Source organism: Pelodiscus sinensis, chromosome 20 (assembly GCF_049634645.1).
Source record: "Pelodiscus sinensis isolate JC-2024 chromosome 20, ASM4963464v1, whole genome shotgun sequence".
NCBI classification, from domain to species: domain Eukaryota; kingdom Metazoa; phylum Chordata; order Testudines; family Trionychidae; genus Pelodiscus; species Pelodiscus sinensis.
The window spans coordinates 10,534,717-10,554,228 of NC_134730.1; the positions used below are offsets into that span (position 1 = coordinate 10,534,717).

General features: G+C 53.7%; 1 protein-coding gene across 4 annotated transcripts in view; it reads left to right on the forward strand.

Annotated features, from left to right (window-relative positions):
* The window catches only part of QRICH2 (glutamine rich 2), a 62,736-nt gene that overhangs the window by 35,960 nt on the left and 7,264 nt on the right, over positions 1–19,512 (forward strand). For 3 of the 4 annotated variants that reach the window (XM_075903606.1, XM_075903608.1, XM_075903609.1), the window contains 8 exons: positions 1,093–1,215; positions 1,832–1,906; positions 2,925–3,089; positions 5,209–5,330; positions 7,988–8,053; positions 11,964–12,065; positions 14,335–14,550; positions 17,099–17,252. In XM_075903606.1, the coding sequence (XP_075759721.1) occupies positions 1,093–1,215; positions 1,832–1,906; positions 2,925–3,089; positions 5,209–5,330; positions 7,988–8,053; positions 11,964–12,065; positions 14,335–14,550; positions 17,099–17,252 (1,023 nt within the window). The remainder of the gene's footprint in view (positions 1–1,092; positions 1,216–1,831; positions 1,907–2,924; positions 3,090–5,208; positions 5,331–7,987; positions 8,054–11,963; positions 12,066–14,334; positions 14,551–17,098; positions 17,253–19,512) is intronic. The other variant, XM_075903607.1, reaches the window with a different exon arrangement.

Here is a 19,512-nt window from a genome sequence, read left to right on the forward strand (position 1 = left end):
AAGCACCAGTATGTCGCACTGATGCAGTGTTATGATCTGTCTGGAGACTGGGCGCCAGGACCCCTGAGCTCTTGTCCTATCGCTGTCCTGGCTCGTGACCTCTCTGTGCCTTTGTTTCCTATTTTGTAAAACGGAGACAAAAATCTTTGCTTCTTGGTGGCTGGGGATTGTGGGCCCAAGTTGGCCAATGTATGGAAAGGAACAGTTAGTGGCCATGTTGCAGTGGTCATTTCCTAGATGATCCAAATGGCAGGATGCAGCGGTGCCTTTGCCTGGCTGGGTGGACCATAGGAGATACTAGGGTGATTCCTAAGGCCAGATATTCAGCTGCCACCTCTCTAAAAGTCCTGGTCGCTGATCGTGTCTGTAACGGTGGGCACAGACTCATTTTGCCCAACAGGTCTAAGAGCGGGGCAAGCCACCATCATGCACACGGTGCTGGCTTTGCATGCCTGGAGGAGGTACAGTCCGCGAAAAACAGTCATCCATTAGGAATGTTGTAAATATCACTCCTAAAACCAAGGGAATCAAACTGACTCATGCTTTGCCTGCTCCAGTGCAACCTGTAGGTGCTAGCACAGAACTCCAGACACTCAGCTGATACTGGGAGCCCCTTTTTACCTGGGCTGTGTCCAGCAGGAAGGGATAGGTCGTGGCTACCCCTATATCATTCTGCCCAAGGGAGACTGGGAATGGATGAATTGTCTATGGGGCCTGGCACCTCTAGGTCACTCATTGAACTGAGTAGTAGTGGCCGACAATCCCGGCCCTGGATGCCGGGTGAGGTTCTTGTGCGTGTGACGCCTGCGGTTGATTCAGATCTCTGTGTCCAAGGGAGCAGGTGTCCATGTCAGGAAAAGCGCGTCCGCAGCTGGCAGTCACTGCGGTGAAGCCAGGCTGTGGCTGGGCCCAGGCAAACTGCTCTCCCAGCTCCAGAGGAGAGTTCTCCAAGTGAGGCAGGGGACACGCTGATGGGGCATTGTGGCTTGTGCCTGCCCCTGCCATGCCTGCTCTGCAGTGTGAAGGTTTTGAGTCTGGCAGTAATGATCTGCTACAGAGCGTCACTCTCCCTTCCTGCTGCCTTTGCATCAGGATGAAGAGCTGCTGAGTCGCATCCAAAACACCATCCTCCAGGTGCAAGGAGACTGCGAGAATCTCAACGCCACCACTGGGAACCTCATAGAAGACCATCGGCAGAAGCAGAAGGATATTTCTGTAAGTGACAGCAGGGGCCTGGCTAGAGGGGCTGGGATAAAGTCCTGCCTGTACTCCCCAAGGGCTTGGGTTTCTTGGTAATCGGGGTGCTCTTGACACTGTGTATCTGCTCGTTAGCAAGGAAAACAAACCAATGGGAAGAGGAGGCGAAGGATCCTCTCTCCCGCCCTGGAAGAACCCAATACATGTACATAGTGCAGGGCTGGCAAGAGGCTCTGGACTTGCTGGCCCTGAAGCTGCTTTCTCCTCATCCAACATCCAGTAGTGCAGGAGTCATGCTTCTGAGCTGCCTGTCATGGTACAATGGGAATTTGCTGCACCTGGAATCAGAGACTGGCTCCGGAGCTATCCCGCCCACCATAGACACTAAAACGCCAGCACCTGACACACACTGAATCTCTTCCAGGGAGGGCACCCAAGGGAGAGGCAGACAGGGAGCATCCACTTGGACAGCCCTCCTGTCCGCTGGTCCTTGCTCGGCCTACGTGTGTTCCAGTCCCCACCATGCTGTTGTGATGTGTTAGCTGAGTGGCAGGCGGCCTCCAGGGAGCATGCAGTCATCACAGCCTTCCTGTTCTCTGACCAGCTTTCATCCTCCTCCTTTGCTTCTTTACAGCTTCTCTTCCAGTCCCTGGAGAAGTTGGAGAAAGAGAAAGCAGACAAGGAGCATCTGGAGACAGAAATTGACGAGGTAAGGGGGTGGGCAGCACCAGCTTAGGGGTAGCAGACACACGTGGTCTTTGCACGGTCAGGCTCTCCGTTCGGCAGGAAGTGGTGGCTAAGAGCCCAGGCTGGAGAGCTGGGATCAGTTCCTGGCTCTGCTGTGTGGGACTTGGGCAAGTCCCTTCTCCTGACTGTGCTAGAAATGGGAATAATGACTCTTGCCTTGTGCACTGCTGTGAGCTCTTCTGGTGAAAAGCGCTAACTGTTGTTTTGCATTTACATCCTCGCAGTGCAGCACAAAGCAAGGAGACTCTCCCTGCCGCTGTTACACTCGCGTTACCTACGCGGAAGCCAGAATTGTTCATGGTGGCCCCTTAGTTTGGTGCCTCGCTTGCTCAGTGGCTGAATTAGGGATATTAAAATGTGTGGCTCTGATTGACACAGAGTGGCAGCCAGCTCCCCAGCTGCCAGTGTGCACTAGGAGCCAGCTTTTAAGCTGGCTTCTGGCATGCCCTGGCTCGACTGCCACCCTGCTCCCAGAGAGCCAGCTGTTGCTGATACAACAAGGCATATGGATAGCTCCCCAGGAGCCGGAGTGAGCCACTTGTAGCCAGTTACCCTTTTAAATGACTTCACATTTGTGTCCCTACTCTGAATGAGACTCCCTGAGCTTCCAGAGATGCTGGGTACCCACAGCTCCAATTGCAGCTCCTCCTGAGCTAGGCCAGAGTATGCAAGAAGGGTCCATGCCCGCGTCCTCCTGGGTTATGAGTGAGGAGCCATCACAGACCATCCAGTTCTTCTGAGCTCTGAAATGCTGGGGTAGCATCTGCATTGATGAGGAAGGGCCTGATTGAAATGAGCGAAGGGGAAGGAGACAAAGAAGAGGGACAGAGTTGGCAGATGGAGCCTGGATTGTGGAAGGAGGGAGGTGCCCTGTGCAGCAGGAGTGCTGTGTGGAATGCTTCCCATGTGCCCTGGATCCAGTGTTTCCTCCCCCCTCCTCTGGCCCCACCGCTCTCCCCCTTTCTGCTCCCCGTTGCCAGAAAGCAGACAAGATCGCCCTGGCTGGCAAAGTCAGCCACACCCAGTTCGATGCCACCACGGAGCGGTTGAATAAGATGATGCAGGATCTGCTGAACAAGATGAGTGGGCAGGAGCAGGACTGGCACAAAGTGCTCGATAAAATCTCGGTGGAGATGGACTCCAAGGTAAGCTGGGGATGTGCCGACTGCGTGGCTCACAGCCCCACCTTGTGCATTAGCCGGCTGCCAGCCACTGCAAGGGGCAGGTGGGGGAAGAGACTTTGCCCAGTTTGTAGCTGGGCAGGGTGGGGAGCTTTGTCCTCTCTGGGCAGTTGCTGGGGGGTTACCCGTGTTTTCAGGCAGGGCCTGGGCAAGGTGTGGAGGGGGGGTGGCTCTGCACTCCGGGAAGGGGCGGGGCCATGGGCAGGGCTGCGGGCAGCCAGTCCTCCATGCCACCTGGAGCACAGTGCATATGCCCCCCACCCCTTAGAGCCGCACGGAGTGTGTGGTGCACCACTCCAGCAGCTATTAAAGGGCCTGGAGCTCCAGCCACTGCCGCAGTTGCCGTGGTGGCAGATGGGAGCTCTGGACCCTTTGAATCACCAGCCCCAGGCCAGTTGCCCCCTTATGCCTCCTGTCAATGGCCTGGGCCTGGTTTCTATTTTCCCTAGAGCCCCTTTACATCTCTCTGGGGTCTAAGTGAGCCATAGTTATGTCCAGGGCCTCTCTGAGGCCCCTTCATGCTGCCAGACCACGGCCAAGGGGCTCTGGAGCACATGGCAATCTGACCAGCAGCGTTTTATTTTTGATTCTCATTTCCTTCTTCCTGTCCCTCCTGGATTGGACCCGCGCCTGGGCCAGGGAGCCAGGGGGCTTTGCCACACCTGCTAGGAGAGCTCTGGGGACGGATTGCCATGCCACATACTACAGGCCACATCTGGACACCTGCCCTGCAGGACCAGCTCTCATCCAGCTACTGCTGGCCTCCGGGAGGTGCCGGGGCGGTACCCAAAGAGCCCTGCCTCCTTTGTGTTTAGCCTTTAAACCAGGAGCCACTTGAGGCAGGGATTCTGGGCAATGCTGAGCACACTGGGGCTAAGCCAGGCAGGCTTTCTGCTTCTCGCTCCAGTCCCACCCTATTTCACAGGGCTCTGCATCCCCCAGCACTGGCCACTGTACCCCTGTGACAGACTGACAATGCCCTGCAAGATCCCCAGTGAACCTCACTGATTTCAGTAGATGCCAGTGGGGGAGGGCTAGGTTGGATGTTAGGAAAAACTGTTTCCCGGGGAGGGTGGTGAAGCACTGGGATGGGTTCCCTAGGGAGGGGGTGGAATCTCGTCTCGGCTTGACAAAGCCCTGGCTCGGTTGATTTCGTTGGGGTTGGTCCTGCCTTGGGCAGGGGGCTGGACTCGATGACTCCTGAGGTCTCTTCCAAACCTTGGATTCTATGAATTAAATGAATTCTTTTGGGGTCCAAAATGCAGTTGTGTGGCGGGATTGTATGTATTTCCATGGGAAGGTCAATCAGACACCAGCTGCGAGTGATCAGGCACATTCGTTCAGATTGTAACATCGCCAAAGAAATACACCTCCCCCCCCCCGGAAAGCAAGAGTGCCCGGGGGACTGTCTGTGCTAGGAAATAAACAGTGGAGACAGGAAACTGTGCCGCCTGGAAATACCTGGGTCAGAGAGCGTGAGAGGCAGGACTCCACCCATGAAAAGCACCAGCTGGGGTGCTGGAAGCCAGAGAGCAGATGCCTTTGCTGGGCCACTAAGGGGAAATACAGGGGCAGTTGCCCTGAATTGTGACAGCCCCCGACTGTGGGCAGACAGACTTGCCCACCTTGTTTGATGTCCTGCCCACATGGTTCTTCTCATGCCATCCTGCCCCGCCCCATCACTTGGAGATGTTCTGTGGTCTGTGAACCGTCGGAGGTAAAGATGGAAAGCCCCCACTCGGTGTCAGAGCACTGCCCGCACTTCCAGACTGCTCTCTGCGGTTCATTTCCTAACCCTTCCTCCCCTCTTGTTCCAAACCATCCAAGTGATGGAGTTTCCTCGGCTTGTCTTGAGAGTCCATTCCCTTCTGAATAGCGGGGGAAACTTCCTCGGGTGAGACCAGCCAGCCGAGGATTTCCTTTGCCTGGCTTCTTCCCATGGCTCCTGCCTTTGGAGTGCATCTCCCCTTTCCTGAGTGTTCGCTGCCTTGGAGCCCAATATTGTGTCCCTTTATCTGCTGTCTCGGTTCATGGGTGAGACACACGCTCGGAGCTCTTTCACGAGCTGTGCATTGCCTTGCAGCTGGACCGCCTGGAATTAGATCCCTTCAGACAGCAGCTGGAGGAGCGCTGGAAGGCCATCCGGAAACAGCTGAAGGAGAGGTCTCCGCAGTACGAGGCAGATGATGCTGCTGGAATTAGGAAGTAAGGCGATGGACAGCTGAGCTTCTGGGCTGCACTTTGGACCAAGGGATGGGTCTCTCTGACGTGCTGTGGTATCCTCAGTCAGGCTGACTTCTCTTGGGGCTTATCTACACAGACGTTGTCAGGGGCGGTCCGAGGCGGGCTGCAGCTGCTGGTGCCCCAGGCGGAACGCATGATCGGCGCCCCCGCCTGCATGGCCGTCAATGGCCATGACATCATCATTGGGCACCCCATTGAAGACAGCGCCCTAGGCGACTGCTGAGTTGGCCTATGCTCACGGGCCGCCCCTGGACGTTGTACATCTTGAACCATGCTGGGCTAATTTAAAGCACCTAGTGTGGATGTAATTATACGGATATAAATATGCTTAGAGCACTATAGCTGTTCCTATGCCAGAAGGGGAATAACTATGCGGAAACTTTATCCTGGTATAACTGAATCCCCACTAGAGCTTCTACTATAGGGCTATTGGTTAAAAAAAAAATCACACTCCTAGCCAACATAGCTATACTGATATAAAAATGTGTGGACACCAGACCTGAGGATTTCTCTAGTCCCAGCCTATTCAAATACTATTGAAACTTTCCTGACCAAAAGGTAGTACCAGCTTCTTTGCTCCTGTTGTTCTGTTGCTGGCAGAAGTGTGGTTTCAGAACAGGGAGGCCGAAGATGGAGATTTTCAAAGCTGCCTAAGGGACTGGAAATGAACAGGCATCTAAATCTCTTATGCAGGTTTGAAACACCCTGTCCTAAAAACTTAAGAATTGAAACCTAACAGCTGGCAGCTCTTGAAGTGTGCTAGGGACGTCAGTGTTGTTACTGATCGTATGTGGAAGGCACCAGACGCTGCTGATGGACAACAGTGCAAAGCCCTTATGTAAAATGGCACAATCACAGTCATGTATGGCCCACATGGTATATGAGCTACTGATAGATCTGACATCGAGTCCTCTTCCCAACCCATACATGTACACATGTACTCTCTCCCATGGGCTTCCTATTATTTTTTATTGAGCCTAACATCAGATCCACTGGGAGGGGTGGAAAACAAAAGCAACAAACTCTGATGAGTCAGGTTTTCCCCCTGCTTCAGGCTCCTTCTCCAGGGAAGGCAGGGGTGCCTGTGGGGTTGATTTCAGCTGTGACTATGGAGTGATGTTTGAATGAAGGCCCAGGTTTGGGGCTGTCACTCAGTCCCTTCAAGAGAAATTGCATCTTCCAGTCAGCTCAGGGCAGGTTTGCAGTACAGGCAGTCCCCGGGTTACATGGATCCGACTTACATCGGATCCCTACTTACAAACGGGGTGAGGCAACCCCACACTAGCTGCTTCCCCCCCAGCAGACCAGGGAGACGCAAAGCTAGCACCCGCCCTCAGCTGACCAGGGAGACGCGGAGCGGCTTTTCTCAGTAGACACCTCAGCTTGAGAATAAAGGACTGAGGGAAGTGAGGTGTGGGAGAATAAAACTGAGCTCTGGAGAAATGTTTGGCTAGAGTTTCCCCTACAATAAGCACCAGTTCTGACTTGCATCCAAATTCAACTTAAGAACAAACCTACAGTCCCTATCTTGTATGTAACCTGGGGACTGCCTGTAATTCCTTGCTGCTGAGCCATGAGCCTACCCTTGCTTTATGAGTGGTCTGAGTGATTAGCAGCAGGATTAGTCTCAGGTTTGGGATTCTTAGCGCCCTGCTCTCAGAAGAAACAGTTCTGCATCCTGGCTCTGTGCCCTCCCCTTCCAGCTTTCATAGGTTGCCTAAGGTTTACGTGGGTGCAGAATTCTACCCCTTCATGGCAGGTCTGCGCCAAGTCACACACGCTTTTAAGCGCATTTGTACTGGGGTGTGTAATGCTGGTGGAACTGCAGACAGGGTGTAGCATGTTCCTACCGCACTCATTGGCCAAGGTCTGTTTGGTCAGTGCGAACGTGGGGTAAATTTCATATCCGTTGATACACGTGTGACACACGATGCCAGGTGTGAAACGATTTCACAGCAGTTACAGGTGTCAGGTTCGTGTACAACCAAACGTAATTACGCTGGCAGTGGCGGCTAGTGGTTATGCTGGACAGTTGGAGTCAAGACCACTGAGCCTGCCACTGCTTTGCAGTGTGATCTTGGGCAAGTCACTTCACCACCTGCACATGGAGGATAATGACTTTGGCCCACCTGGCAGGGGCTGTGGAAGGAGTTAATGTGTCACTTTGCCCTTTGTGGTGCTGTATGGCCTCAGAGCTCAGGCCCCGGTGGTGCTAGGAGCTGTACAGAGTCCCTACCCCACACGCTCTGACTAGACCCCTTCATCTTAGTAACTCTAAATATTATTGTCATTCTACGTAGGCTCGGCCAAAACCTCGTCTGGTGGAGATAATTCCGCTGTAGTCAATGGAGCTCAGGATCTGGCCCAATACATAAAAGTACCTACATGGTAGCCTGTATAAAATTAGTCCCCTGGCCAGTGTATTGCTGATGTGTAGCAAACAACGGAGCTATGGATATAGATCATGCTCCAGGTCACTGGTCTTAGACAGACTGTGCCTGCTCGGGGGTCCTGTAACTTGAACTTCAGGCCTATTGTCCTTAGTACAGATCGAAAGAAACAGTTCATGCCTGTGCCCAAGCCTGTAATGATCCCCGTGTCTGGTTTCACTCCAACAGAAGGCTGATGGCTCATTTCCACTGCATTTCCTGTGACAGACCTCTGGAAATGGTGGTGCCTGGCCCGTAAGTACTGGACCATTTCCTAAGTGCATGGATGTAAATGTTTTCTTGCAGTACCCTGGGCTCTCCAGATGCTGCAGCCTGTCATGTGTCTCAAGAGTTCATAGTTGTATCAATGACATATCGGAGATTAAAGTAACCTAGATTTCTTACAGGTACCGTTGTACTGCAGCCTCCTGGAGGGGGAGTGTCAGGGCAGGGGAATGGGGGTGGTCAATACGACAGTACCTGTAAGAAACTAAGGGTGGGTTGGAGTGTGGGGGGCTCAGGGTAGGGGCTTGTGGTATGAGTGTGGGGAGCGCTCAGGTCAGGAGATGGGGATATAGGGGGTGCAAGAGTCAGGGCAGGGGCTTGAGGTCTAGGGGCTCAGGGCAAGGGACTGAGTGTGCAGGAGTCAGGGTTGGGGGGCATGAGGAGGAGCTCAGGGCAGAAGGTTGGGGTGTGTGGGGTGTGAAGATTGGGGTGTGGGGAGGTGCAGGAGTCAGGGTTGGGAGAGTGAGGAGAGGCTCGGACAGAGGTTTGAAGATGCGTGGTGGGGGTGCCAGATTCAGGGTTGGGGGCGGTGTTCCCTGTAAGCTGTGCGCTTGGGCAGGCTGGGGAGGTGGGGAGATGTAGGACTCAGGAGTGATTGTAATGTGCCTTGGTGCACATAATGTTTGGCTCAGGGGTGTGTGGAGGGGCTCGGGGCAGGGGATTGGGTGTGTGTGGGGGAGGGAATGCAGGGGGGATAAGGGCACTATTTAGGGAGGGGGGGCTCCAGCCCTCCTTCCCCCGATTTGTACCAGGACGCTGCTTCCTATTCCCCTTCATCACTCTGTGAGGGAGAGGAAAGTGCACAGGGTGGGTCAGCCACTCCTCTGCCCCCCCTTCCCTCCCCTCAATAGTGCCCTTGTCCCTCTGCCCTCTCCCCTACACACTCCCCACCCCCTGCCCAGCCAGGAGGGGGAGGCATGCGCGCACGCTGTGTGCTTTCCTCTTGCTCTGGGAAGGGGAAGAACAAAGCAGCAGCCTGGGACGAATCTTGGGGGGTGCCCTGAGGTGGCCTCTTGGCTGGGGCAGTTATGGATTGTGGGGGGGACCCGCAATTGGCCCTTTTAATCTGCCTGGGCTGCCTGCGGCTTTGCGTGGTAGCCTGCAGGAGAGCCTGGGAACAGGTCACACTGCCTCCTGCAGCTGAGTGCCCCGGCCAGCCGGCTCCTTTCTGGAATGGTGCACTGGGGCGCATCAGCTGACCTTCACCTCTCTAAGTGGCACTGGGGAAGAAACGGGGCAGTGATGTTTGTTAGAGATGTATTTCCCCCGTGCTGGGGTAGGAAATAATTGCACTTTGCTCCCCCTCCCTGTACGCAGTTCTCACACTGGTGAGCCCCTGTGTGTCCTACCATGGTGATTCCAAACACTGGTGACATGTCCCCAAGGTGGGCTTGGGAGCTGCCCCCAAGATTTCCTGTTGCACATTTACATTGCATGGAAGGCAAATAAACCCTGCTCGAGTGGTGTGAGCATAGAGCTGGAAGCCAGAACCTTCTGTGCAGGCATCCCAGCATTGCCGCTGGTTGAGCCGGTTGGATGTTTTCTCGGGGAACCTTTCTCCATCAGGAAATTCCGAGTCTCCGTCTGTGAAACATGTTGATTGGTTTGGAAAGGCCCCATGCAAAGCGCGCCGATGATGTCGGAGTGCTCCGTGGTGACAGTTTGGAAGGGAACATTTTGGATTTTATGTCGGAACAACTTTCTGTTTTGCTGTTTCTTTTATATTATAAAATAACAAACATTTAAAACAACAAAATTAGCCAAAATAGAATTTTGTTTTGTGGGAGATTTTTAATACTCCCCCCACCCCCAATTTTGGAACATTTCACACAGAATGGGAAATCGAGTCTAGCTCTGCCACTGACTCAGTGTGTGGCTTTTGGCAAATCATTTAATCTCTGCATGGCTTGTCTATAAAGCAGGGTGATATTTTATTGTCCCTTAGGAGGCTAAGAAGTCAGTAAGTGTACAGAGCTTTGCCCACAGAAAGTGCTACAAAGGGAGGACTGTAAAAGAACCATTTTCAAATCCTCGTCTTCCCTGACCCTTGCTGAGAGGCACTTGCTGTGTGGTGCTATCTCAAATTGCAGCGCTAAAAGCAAATGCTTCATAGCACCTGCAAGCTTGCAAGAGCAGTGATCAAATGAGAAAAAGCCTAAAACTCTTAATTCTGGCGTATCAGCTGCCAGAATCTGATTGACAGTGAAGTGGGAAAGCGAGGACCGTCACCAGAACAGTGTAAACTTCATCTGTGGTTGGCCTGACATTAGTTATTGCATTCCGGTGCTGTGGCTGGTGGGGCGGAGGTTACGTGTAGGAGGGAACAAAGATAAACGTTAAGCTCCCTTTGTACTCCCCCTAGTTGGAGCCTTGAACAGATCTGCCCAGCGCCAGTGTAAATTAGAGCAGCTCTCAGGCTGCTCTGTGCGAAACTGTTTCCCCCGGTCCCTAGGAAGTGTGCAATGGCTTTGGGGGCATGGCCAGAGTGCACTGCCCCTCCCCCCCCGTGTTGGTGCTGGCATGGAGCCCCACCCCAGCTCTTTACTGGTCAGGGAGGCCCCTTGCCCTAGAGATTTTTCTCAGGGGCTATTTCTCCCCATTTTGAGATCCCTTTACTTTGCCGGAGGGACATGAGCAGGGTGTTCAATAGGGATGTAAAATCCCAGTTAATGGGTTAAACCTTAGGTTTAACCAGTTAACCGATTAAGTGGGATCCCACTCCTCCCTCCGCATGGGGCTGCCGTTGCCACCCCCCATGCAGGGAGAGGGGGCAGCAGCAGGAGCTAGCAGCCATGCACATTGGGGAGCCGGCTCCTGCTCCACCCCTCCCCCATACATGGGATGTCCGGTTTCTGCTCCCATCCTTCCTTTCACCTCCCCCTTCATTCACTCCTCTCCCCCCGCCAAGATCCCGCACCCCCAGCTTGCTCCTGAGCCCTCCCCTGGTCAGACACCCTACTCCCAGTCTGCGTCTGCACTCTACCTCCCATCCAAACCTCGCAACTTCTCCCCCTTCTGCACCCCATCCCTATCCCACTCACTGGCAGCCCTGTCTCTCACACTGAACCCCTCATTTTTGTCCCTATCCAGTAGCCTAAGGGATCTAAGGTTGCCAGGTGTCTGTTTTTGAACTGGACAGTCCAGTATTTGAGCTTTCTGTTCGGGAAACAAATTGAGAAAATATAAACGTCCGGTATTTTCTAAATAAGATGCAATGTAGATTGTGATGTAATGTCAAGTGTATCCGGTATTTTTGTTGAAACCATCTGGCAACCCTGAAGGGGTCCATAAAAACCACTAACTCTGGAACCCCAGAAAAGTAAATCTGGGCTATGGGAAACCCTGAACCTCAGTCCTCCTGTCCCTTCCTCTCACCCCATGAGGCTGGAGTGCCAGAAGAGTGAAATGTCCCAGTTGGGGGCCACATTAGTGAGGGTTGGGGGGGAGGGGTTGGAGGGTTTTTTTGTTCTTATTTGTGTGGTCCCCAACTGATTTTTCTGTGGGCCAGTGGCCCCAAACCTAATAAGGTTCCCCATCCCTGCCATAAATAAAGAAAACACTGAAACCTTTTGTGTTGGACATAAATTAATATTTTACTTCATTTAAAATGAAGTTTGATAAACTAACGAGAGAGTTAAAATGCATAGTCTGTGTAATAATTTAAATTAAACTGTTCTCCCTAGCTGCAGCTGGTTCATAAAATACAGTTACCGTGCCCAGCCTGCCCCTTTCCCCTCCTCCCCCCGGCATGAAGATCCATAAATAGAAGTGAATAAGTTATATCTTGGCATGCCCCTTTGAAAGGTTGCTGACGTGTGGATTTAATAACCAGGGATATTTGGATACTCTCCTCTGACCCCTTTGCTTATTGACTCACCAGAACCATCATGACCATCCCATCCGTGCCGGGGTTACCGTCGCATCGCTCCATCCGGCCCTACACCGTCTACGAACTGGAGCAAATCAGGCAGCACACCCGCAAGTATGGTGCCCAAGGAAGTGAGGGGCCATACTCCTATTACTGGGCTTCAAATGTGGGCAGGAGAGGGGTGGTTGGGAGTGAAGAGCTCTCCATCGCAGCTGCCAGCGGTGACTGTGTGGAGGTTCCTCTGCCAGCAGGTTTGGGCAACAACAGCAACTTGGACCTTCCAGGCAGGTGGGAGCCTTCCTGGCCTGCCTTCCATTGCCATGTCTTGGAATTGGTGGAGATTGTCCTGCATCCCCCTCCCCCCAACCCTGTCCTCAATGCGGCGTCACCCTGCTGAAGGCCTCTCTTCCTTGCAGAGGGCTGACTGTGCCATCTCCTGCCACTCTCCAGCCTGGGGTTTTGATGCATCAAAGCCTTGTGCTGCTATTTGCCCGTTGAATTAACACAGCTTCCTGAAGCCCAGAGCTGGAATCCCTGCACCTGCCCAGTCATAGTACGCCCACTTCTGGAACACTGTGCAGATGTGGTCACTCATCTCAGAAAAGTTATAGTGGCATTGGAAAAGGTTCAGAAAAGGGTTTGGAACAGGTCCCTTATGAAGAGAGATTAAAAAGCCTGGGACATTTCAGCTTAGAAAAGAGGAGATTGAGGGGGGATATGATCGAGGTGTGTAAAATCATGACGGGTATGGAGAAAGTGAATAAGACCATAACATAAGACCTAGGGGTCACCACATGAAATGAACAGGTCGCAGGTTTAAAATAAACAAACGCAAGTTTTTCTTCACACAGCGCATGGCTGGCCTGTGGAACTCCTCGCCAGAGGAGGTTGTGAAGACCAGGACTTTAACAGGGTTCAAGAAAGAACTAGATAAATTCAGGGAGGTTAGGTCCATCAATGGCTATTAGCCGAGATGGGTAGGAATGGTGTCTTTAGCCTCTGTCAGAGGCTGGGAATGGGTGACAGGAGAGGGATCATTTGACAGTTCCCTGTTGTGTTCATGCCCTGTGGGGCATCTGATATTGGCCGCTGTCAGCAGACAGGCCACTGGGCTAGATGGACCTTTGGTTTGACCCAGCATGGCCGTTCTTATGTTCTTATAGGGGAAGGGATTTTATCCACACTGTTGTGAATTGTCTCATGGGGGCATCTGTGTGTGATGTCCCAGATGTCTGGACTGCTCCTTAAATCAAGGCACTGAGACTTTAGGGTGAGGTACCGGAGTGTCGTTATATTCCCCTGGTGCTCTCCGTATAGACTCTGGGGTGGGTTTTCTAGGGACCATTGCTTTGATTGTTCAAAAGTCCTGGTCAGGATTGGGGAGGGGATTATTCATGGATCTTGCAACCCCATTGATCTCCCTGAGGTTTCACTGGTGTGAGTGAGAGCAGACTTTGCCCTGCAGACAATCACAAAGGGTTAGCTGACCCTTTTCCCCTCACAGTAAAACCTTTGAAAATCCTCCAGCTGCAACCATGGCAGATTGTAGGCATGAGCACAGCCCCAAACTCAGTGCTGTGTGATGCCCAGACCCCTGTCACACGAACAAGGAAACTCTTCTGTGGCAGAGAACCAACCACTTCAGCCAGTGTGCCATGAGTTTTGTGGGGTCTCAGCCCTGTGGAAAACCCAGCACAAATGGTCGCTTTTGGGAGCTGTCTCCCTGGACGGGGGAGGATGGTGTTCCAAGGGAGTACAGTGATGCTGTCAAGTTTGGAGAGGAAGTCAGTTTTGTCCTGGAGGAAGGTGGCCCTGTGTGATGTGGCACTGTCAACCTTCACTCCGTTTTAGCATTGTTTTTTGCCCGGAGATTGCTGGAAAGCACATATTGGCGTGTCCAAAGAGGAACAGTCGTGCTTTGTTTATAAATTCTTTCATTCACAGTTTCAAGTGCTTTACAAATGTTACTGGACATCTCACCACTCCTGTGACATGGTAGAATTTTGTGATGTGCATTTTACATATGGGGAAAATGCAGGTGCAGGGAGGCCAAGTCACGTATTCCAAATCTTATAGTGAGTTGGGGAAAGTTAGGGTAGGAATTCTGACTTCATTCCTCTTTCCTTCCCACTAGTGTCGTGTGCTAATGTGTGCTTGGGTTGGGCTTCAGCCACCTTTCTGGGATTCACATGGGCTGGTACAGCCCAGCTTGCCTGTTCTCAGGGGCATCGTACAACTCCCTGGACAGAGGAATGGCCTGGCCCCGCTGCCCTTCCACACGACAAGGCTCCGTGAAGGACCATAGAGGCTTGGGGGGCTGGCTCGCCTCTCACCACTCCCAGCCCTGGGTAACCTCTCCTTTCCTTCCCCCTCCCCAACCCAGTCTGAAGTTAGGGCCTAGCCCTTACCCTCGCCTGGATATGCTCTCGCCTGGATATGCTCCCGCGGGCCTTGGCAAGCTACGCAGCATCCACTCCAAGATGCTCATGGACATAGAGAAGGTGCAGATCCACTTTGGGGGCTCGGCGAAGGCCAGCAGTCAGATGATCAGGGAGATAATGCAGTCGCAGTGTCTCAGCCCAGGCCACTATAACAAACGGTAGGAGAGCAGGACCGAGTAGTGAGTATGTAGACAGAGCTGGGGGCTCTTATCCCAGCCCACACATCCTTGGTGGGGGGGCGTCTTGCGCTTTCCGTAGCGCTGCTCTCAGATACTGCGCTCCGGGCCCGCTGGAGAAGATCTCCCCCCGGTCTCCCCCGCAGGCCGCCCTGCAGAGAGGGTGCCTCGCTGTAGGAGAGCCCTACGCAGAGGGCAACCTCCTGTGCAAGAGGGTTGGCCATTCAGCAGAGCAGGCAACGCGGCCAGACAGGGCTGCGGTGTCAGAGGCCCTCGTGGGTCAGACCAATGGGCCAGCTCGTCCGGTATCTTGTCTCCAGCCATGGCAAGTACCAGGCGCTCCAAAAGAAACGGCAGGAATCCTACAAAGGGCTGGCAAGCAACCTGCCCACAGGGACAGTCCCTTCCAAGGTTATTCTGGATGATGAGGGCTGGCTTCTGCCCCTGCCGCACGGCCATGGGTATCTCAGTCTCTTGCCCTGGGTGGGATGCCTACCAATCATGGTACAATAGGATGCAGCCCGGTCGTAGGGGATATCACGTGAGGGCGGAGGCTGATAAATACATAAGGCATTTGGGGGGCAGTAGAAACTGCACCTGGTTATCAAACTGGCCTGTACCCACCAGAATCTTTTTTTTGGGGGGGGGGGGTTAATATTTGTTTGACTCAATTTGTGATGAAATTGGTTCTGGATCTGTTGTCATGGCAGCTGTGCACATTCGATCTCCCCCTTGTGAGCGCCTGCGTGCTTCTTTTAACTGGTGTATTTGTGATTCTCGCCCTGACCCCACTCCGAATTGACCCACACTATGGCACGCAGCCCCCTCTAACCGGATGCGTTGCAGGCAGCAAGACCAGGCCCCAGACTCCTGCCTCCTCTGCCTCTGGGCCCCTTGCTCTGTGTCGGTCGTGCCCTTTGGGTTTTGCCACCTGGTTTGTGCTGCCGTTCTGCGTCGGGTGCTGCCCCTGCTCTGTGCATCGTGTGGGAGGCCTCTCGGCGTGTGTATGTTTCCCTGCGTCTGCGGTTCAGCAGCCAATCTGTGGACCCTAGGGCTGTAGTGATGGCGACTCCGTGGGGTAGGACAATGGGCCTTTCTGCTCAGGAGACCTCGGCCTGGGTTATTCAGGCACAAATGACAATGAGCCAACTTGTCCCGTCTGCACATGGGGTCCCTCGCAAAGGGGCTGGTGGTCTCTCATGCCCAATTCCCATTCACATCAGTGGGCACTGAGTGCAGAAAGTGTTGCAGGTCTGAGCCCTCCCCATAATGTGGTCTGCTCTGCTTGGGAGAGGCCTATGTCTGGATGGGAGAAGCTTGTTTGGCACCTGCCCTTGTGTCTGGCTCTGAGAGCCCCAAATCAGGATACGTCTAGACTGCAGGCTTCTTTAGAAAGAAGCTTTTTCAGAAGATAGCGTTCACACTGAGTGGATGCTAGCTCACATGTAAGCTGGGGTGACTATGGACGGAATGGCCAGCAGGGCACCTGTGCTTTTTCCTCTTTCCTCTTCTTTTGAAAGAACCCCCCCTTCCCTGTCCACACACTCCTTTTTCCGAAAGAGCTCTTTTGGGAAAAGGCTTCTTCCTCGTAGAATGAGGTTTACCAATGTCGGAAAAACCCCTCTGTTCTTTCAGGTTTTTTTTCTCAGAAGAACGCATTAGCAGTGTGGGCGTAAGTGACATTTTTTTGGAAAAACCCTGCAGTCTAGATGCACCCTCAGAGAGGAAGTGCCTGAACCCAGATCTGAACACACTGGGCTCTGGAGCCATTGGGATCCAGAACTAAGCTTAACAGCCCCTTCATCATAGGGCTCTCATGGTAGCATCCCTGAAAGGGCTCACCTCCAGCATCCTTTGAAGGTGACCTGCAAGGAAGGGGGCATCATTTTAAGCCAGTGCCCTTGTTTTGCTATATTGTTATAAAAGGAGCCTGAAAAGATTTTTCTTTTCTTTCTTCTTAGAAAGATCAAGCATGTCAAGCCCCTGCATTTGTTGGAGGACTCATTGAGGGTCTCAGCCTGGGAGCTTTCTCAGCACATAAATGTGGGGCTGTGAGGAAGGCGTTAAGACTTTACAAAAATCACTTTTCTACCAAGTGTTTTATCAGGACTCAAGTTACGTGGATGCCAACCAAAATTTGCCCATCATTTTCAATAGGCTGCATGAAAGTCCCTTCCCCTCCCATCCATCAGGCATCACAGTCTGGGTGGGTCTTAGCTGTCAGGATCTCACCAGGTCTCTAGCTGTCCACAGGAGAAATGGGAGAGGCAAGTTAGCGACGTCCTGGCTTTCTTTGTCCCTGTAAAAGCCACAGTACAGGCCAGACACCCAGTTACTTCCCCATCACGGATCAGTGGTAACATGGGGACATGACAGCAGCAGGCCTTTGTGTCTTTGGCGACTTGCAAAGATAGGAAGCCTTGACTCCATGAGCCAGTGTGCACTGGAACTGGATCTGGGCTATCCAGGGCGGGGGGCTTTCTGCTGTTTCTCTCGCTGAGTTTGCAGCGTTGTTTTCACTGACCTGCAGTGACAAGATGACGGAAATGGCAGAGTACGGCTACCTGTCCATGCCTCGGCGCTGCGGTGGCAGCCACACCCTCCGGCGCTACACCCGGCTGCAGCAAATCGCCCAGTGTATGCCTGTGCATCCTGAGGAAACTACCATGCTGACAGTGATGAAGGTATCAGCGAGTGGGATGGCAGGGAGGGAGAGACACCAGGAACGTGGGAGCACAGCTCTCTGCTGGCCATTGACACCCAGTGCAAAGTGGGTGTAAAACAGGTCATGACATAAGTGTGTTGTACTGGGCTGGGAAGTTCCCCACCTGGAGTCTGCACCGCGGGCTTACTGGCGGTTCAAAGAGACAGCTGCCCGCTCCTGCTCCTTGGGCTGTTGAATCACAGGAAAAAGTCTTAAAAACACCTGAGGTACAGGCCCAGGGCAGGGGCGCCAGAGCCAGTCTGGGCTTTGTTTGCAAGATGCTAATAATGTTGAGTCAATAAAGTGTATCCTCTTCATAAGGCTCAACTACACTAGGGACCTGTTGCAAAGACGTCCCTCGGTTGCTAACACCACTTCAGCTCCCCCGAAGCCAGGAGAGCGGACAGCCTCTGGGTCCCGGGGCACAGGGTGGGAGGGGGCAACGCCACACCCCTGGAAAGGGCGGGGCCTCAGGCAGAAGGGGCGGGGCCACGGCAACCAGCCCTCTGTGCTCATGGACCATAGCACACCCTTGCCCCTCAAAGTCGCCCAGCGTGCTCCGCGAGGCGCTCCAGTGATGACTGACAGGGCCCACAGCGGCCAAACAGGCTGTTGGGTTCCACTGGAAATATCACTTTTGAATCATCTGGCAACGCTGGGCTTTTAAAACTCTTCCCTGAGCCAGTGTCCTGCATCTCTGCAGCTGCTGGATGTGAAATGGCGGGTCAGGGCTATTGAGGGTGAGAATTAGCAGAGCCTCTTGAATCACCAGCTCTTCCAGGAATAAGAGACGCAGGAAATGTGAGGGAGGAAACCTTTGTGCCGGGTCTCAGCTCCGGGAAAAGCCTTTTTTGTGCGGCTCTGGTTGAAAAGGGGCCCAGGGCAGGCTGGAGGCTCCCCTGTGGAATCACCCGGGCAGGAGGCCTTCCGGCAAGTGCAGAGTTGGTGTGATGGTTCTGCTGGCACAAGGACTGTCGGGCTTGGCTGGGAGCATGGCACTGTCCGCTCTGGATTTCCCGGCGGCTGTGAGAAGTAGAAGTCAGAAGAGCCCCGAGGCTGCTCCAGTTTACCCCGGGGACTGGGCAGCCCCTTTGATAGCCCCAGAATAAGGGGAACCTGAAGCCACAGTATCCCCAATTCCCAGCCCCGAGCGTGGGACTGGAGCAGTTGAGGATCCAGCTGTGTGTTACTGAGATCCTCTGGAATACAGAGGGGCTTGGTCTATATGGAGCCCCAGAATCTCCAGAGTCTCTGAGCACCAGAGCTTGTTTTCTAGCTTCTCTAGAATTTCTAAAGAAATTCCCCCATCTGCCACGCCAGTCTGGGGTGCAGAGTAACCCCCACTGGTTCGCCAGTCAGTCAGGGCTGCAGATGCCTCTCGTTCCCAGCTCCACCCGCACCTGACCCAGAGGTCCATAGAGGTCAGACTAGACAGCTCTGACGATCCCCTTTGGCAGCACTGAGGCGTGCAGCAGTTAACACGCTTCCTCTCCTTGGCCCCCGAACTCGCCTTTGGCACCTCTCGTGCACCTGCCTCCCAAATAAGTCACCCCTCTGCAGCAGCTTTAACGCCGGCGCTCTGCGCTGGGCCCGTTGCCAGGTCTGTCGTCGGGACTGGCCGAGTGGCTAGAATGCTGGACCGGGACTCAGGCAAGTTAGGTTCTGTCATGGGCTCTGGTGTCACGTCACCGCCCAGTGCCTCAGTTTCCTTATCTGTGGCATGGGGACACTGATTTGGTGGAGCACTTCGAGATCTCCTGAGGAAAAGTGCTTGCTAAGAGCTAGGGGTAGTGGTTGTTCCTCCTGCAGTTTCTCAGGAGACCTTCTCCCTTGCAGGCCTTGCCACCCCACAGAGTCCGTCCTGGGAAACAAACCCAGGCGGCATTCCCTATTACTAGTGTGTGTACAAGCCACAATTCTCTGCAGAGAACAGGAGGCCCAAGTGGAAACACCCCAGACGTGGGGTTGGCACCTGTTCCAAAAGGGACATACAGCCAAGGCGTTCCCAGGTGCCTACAACATGCCCGGTTCCTGCGCACTGCCGTCAGTCAGAGCCTCCTCAGCCCTGGGACTGCACCCCAGAGCTTCCTCAGCCCACCCTGCCTGCTCCACCTCCACTGACAGAGCAGAGTAAGGAGGGGCAGGGAAGGGAGACAGTGAGCCACTGGATTAGACGGGACCAGAGAGGATGGGGGAAGGGAGGGTGTGTGAATGGGAGTAAGAGAGTGTGGCAGGGTGAG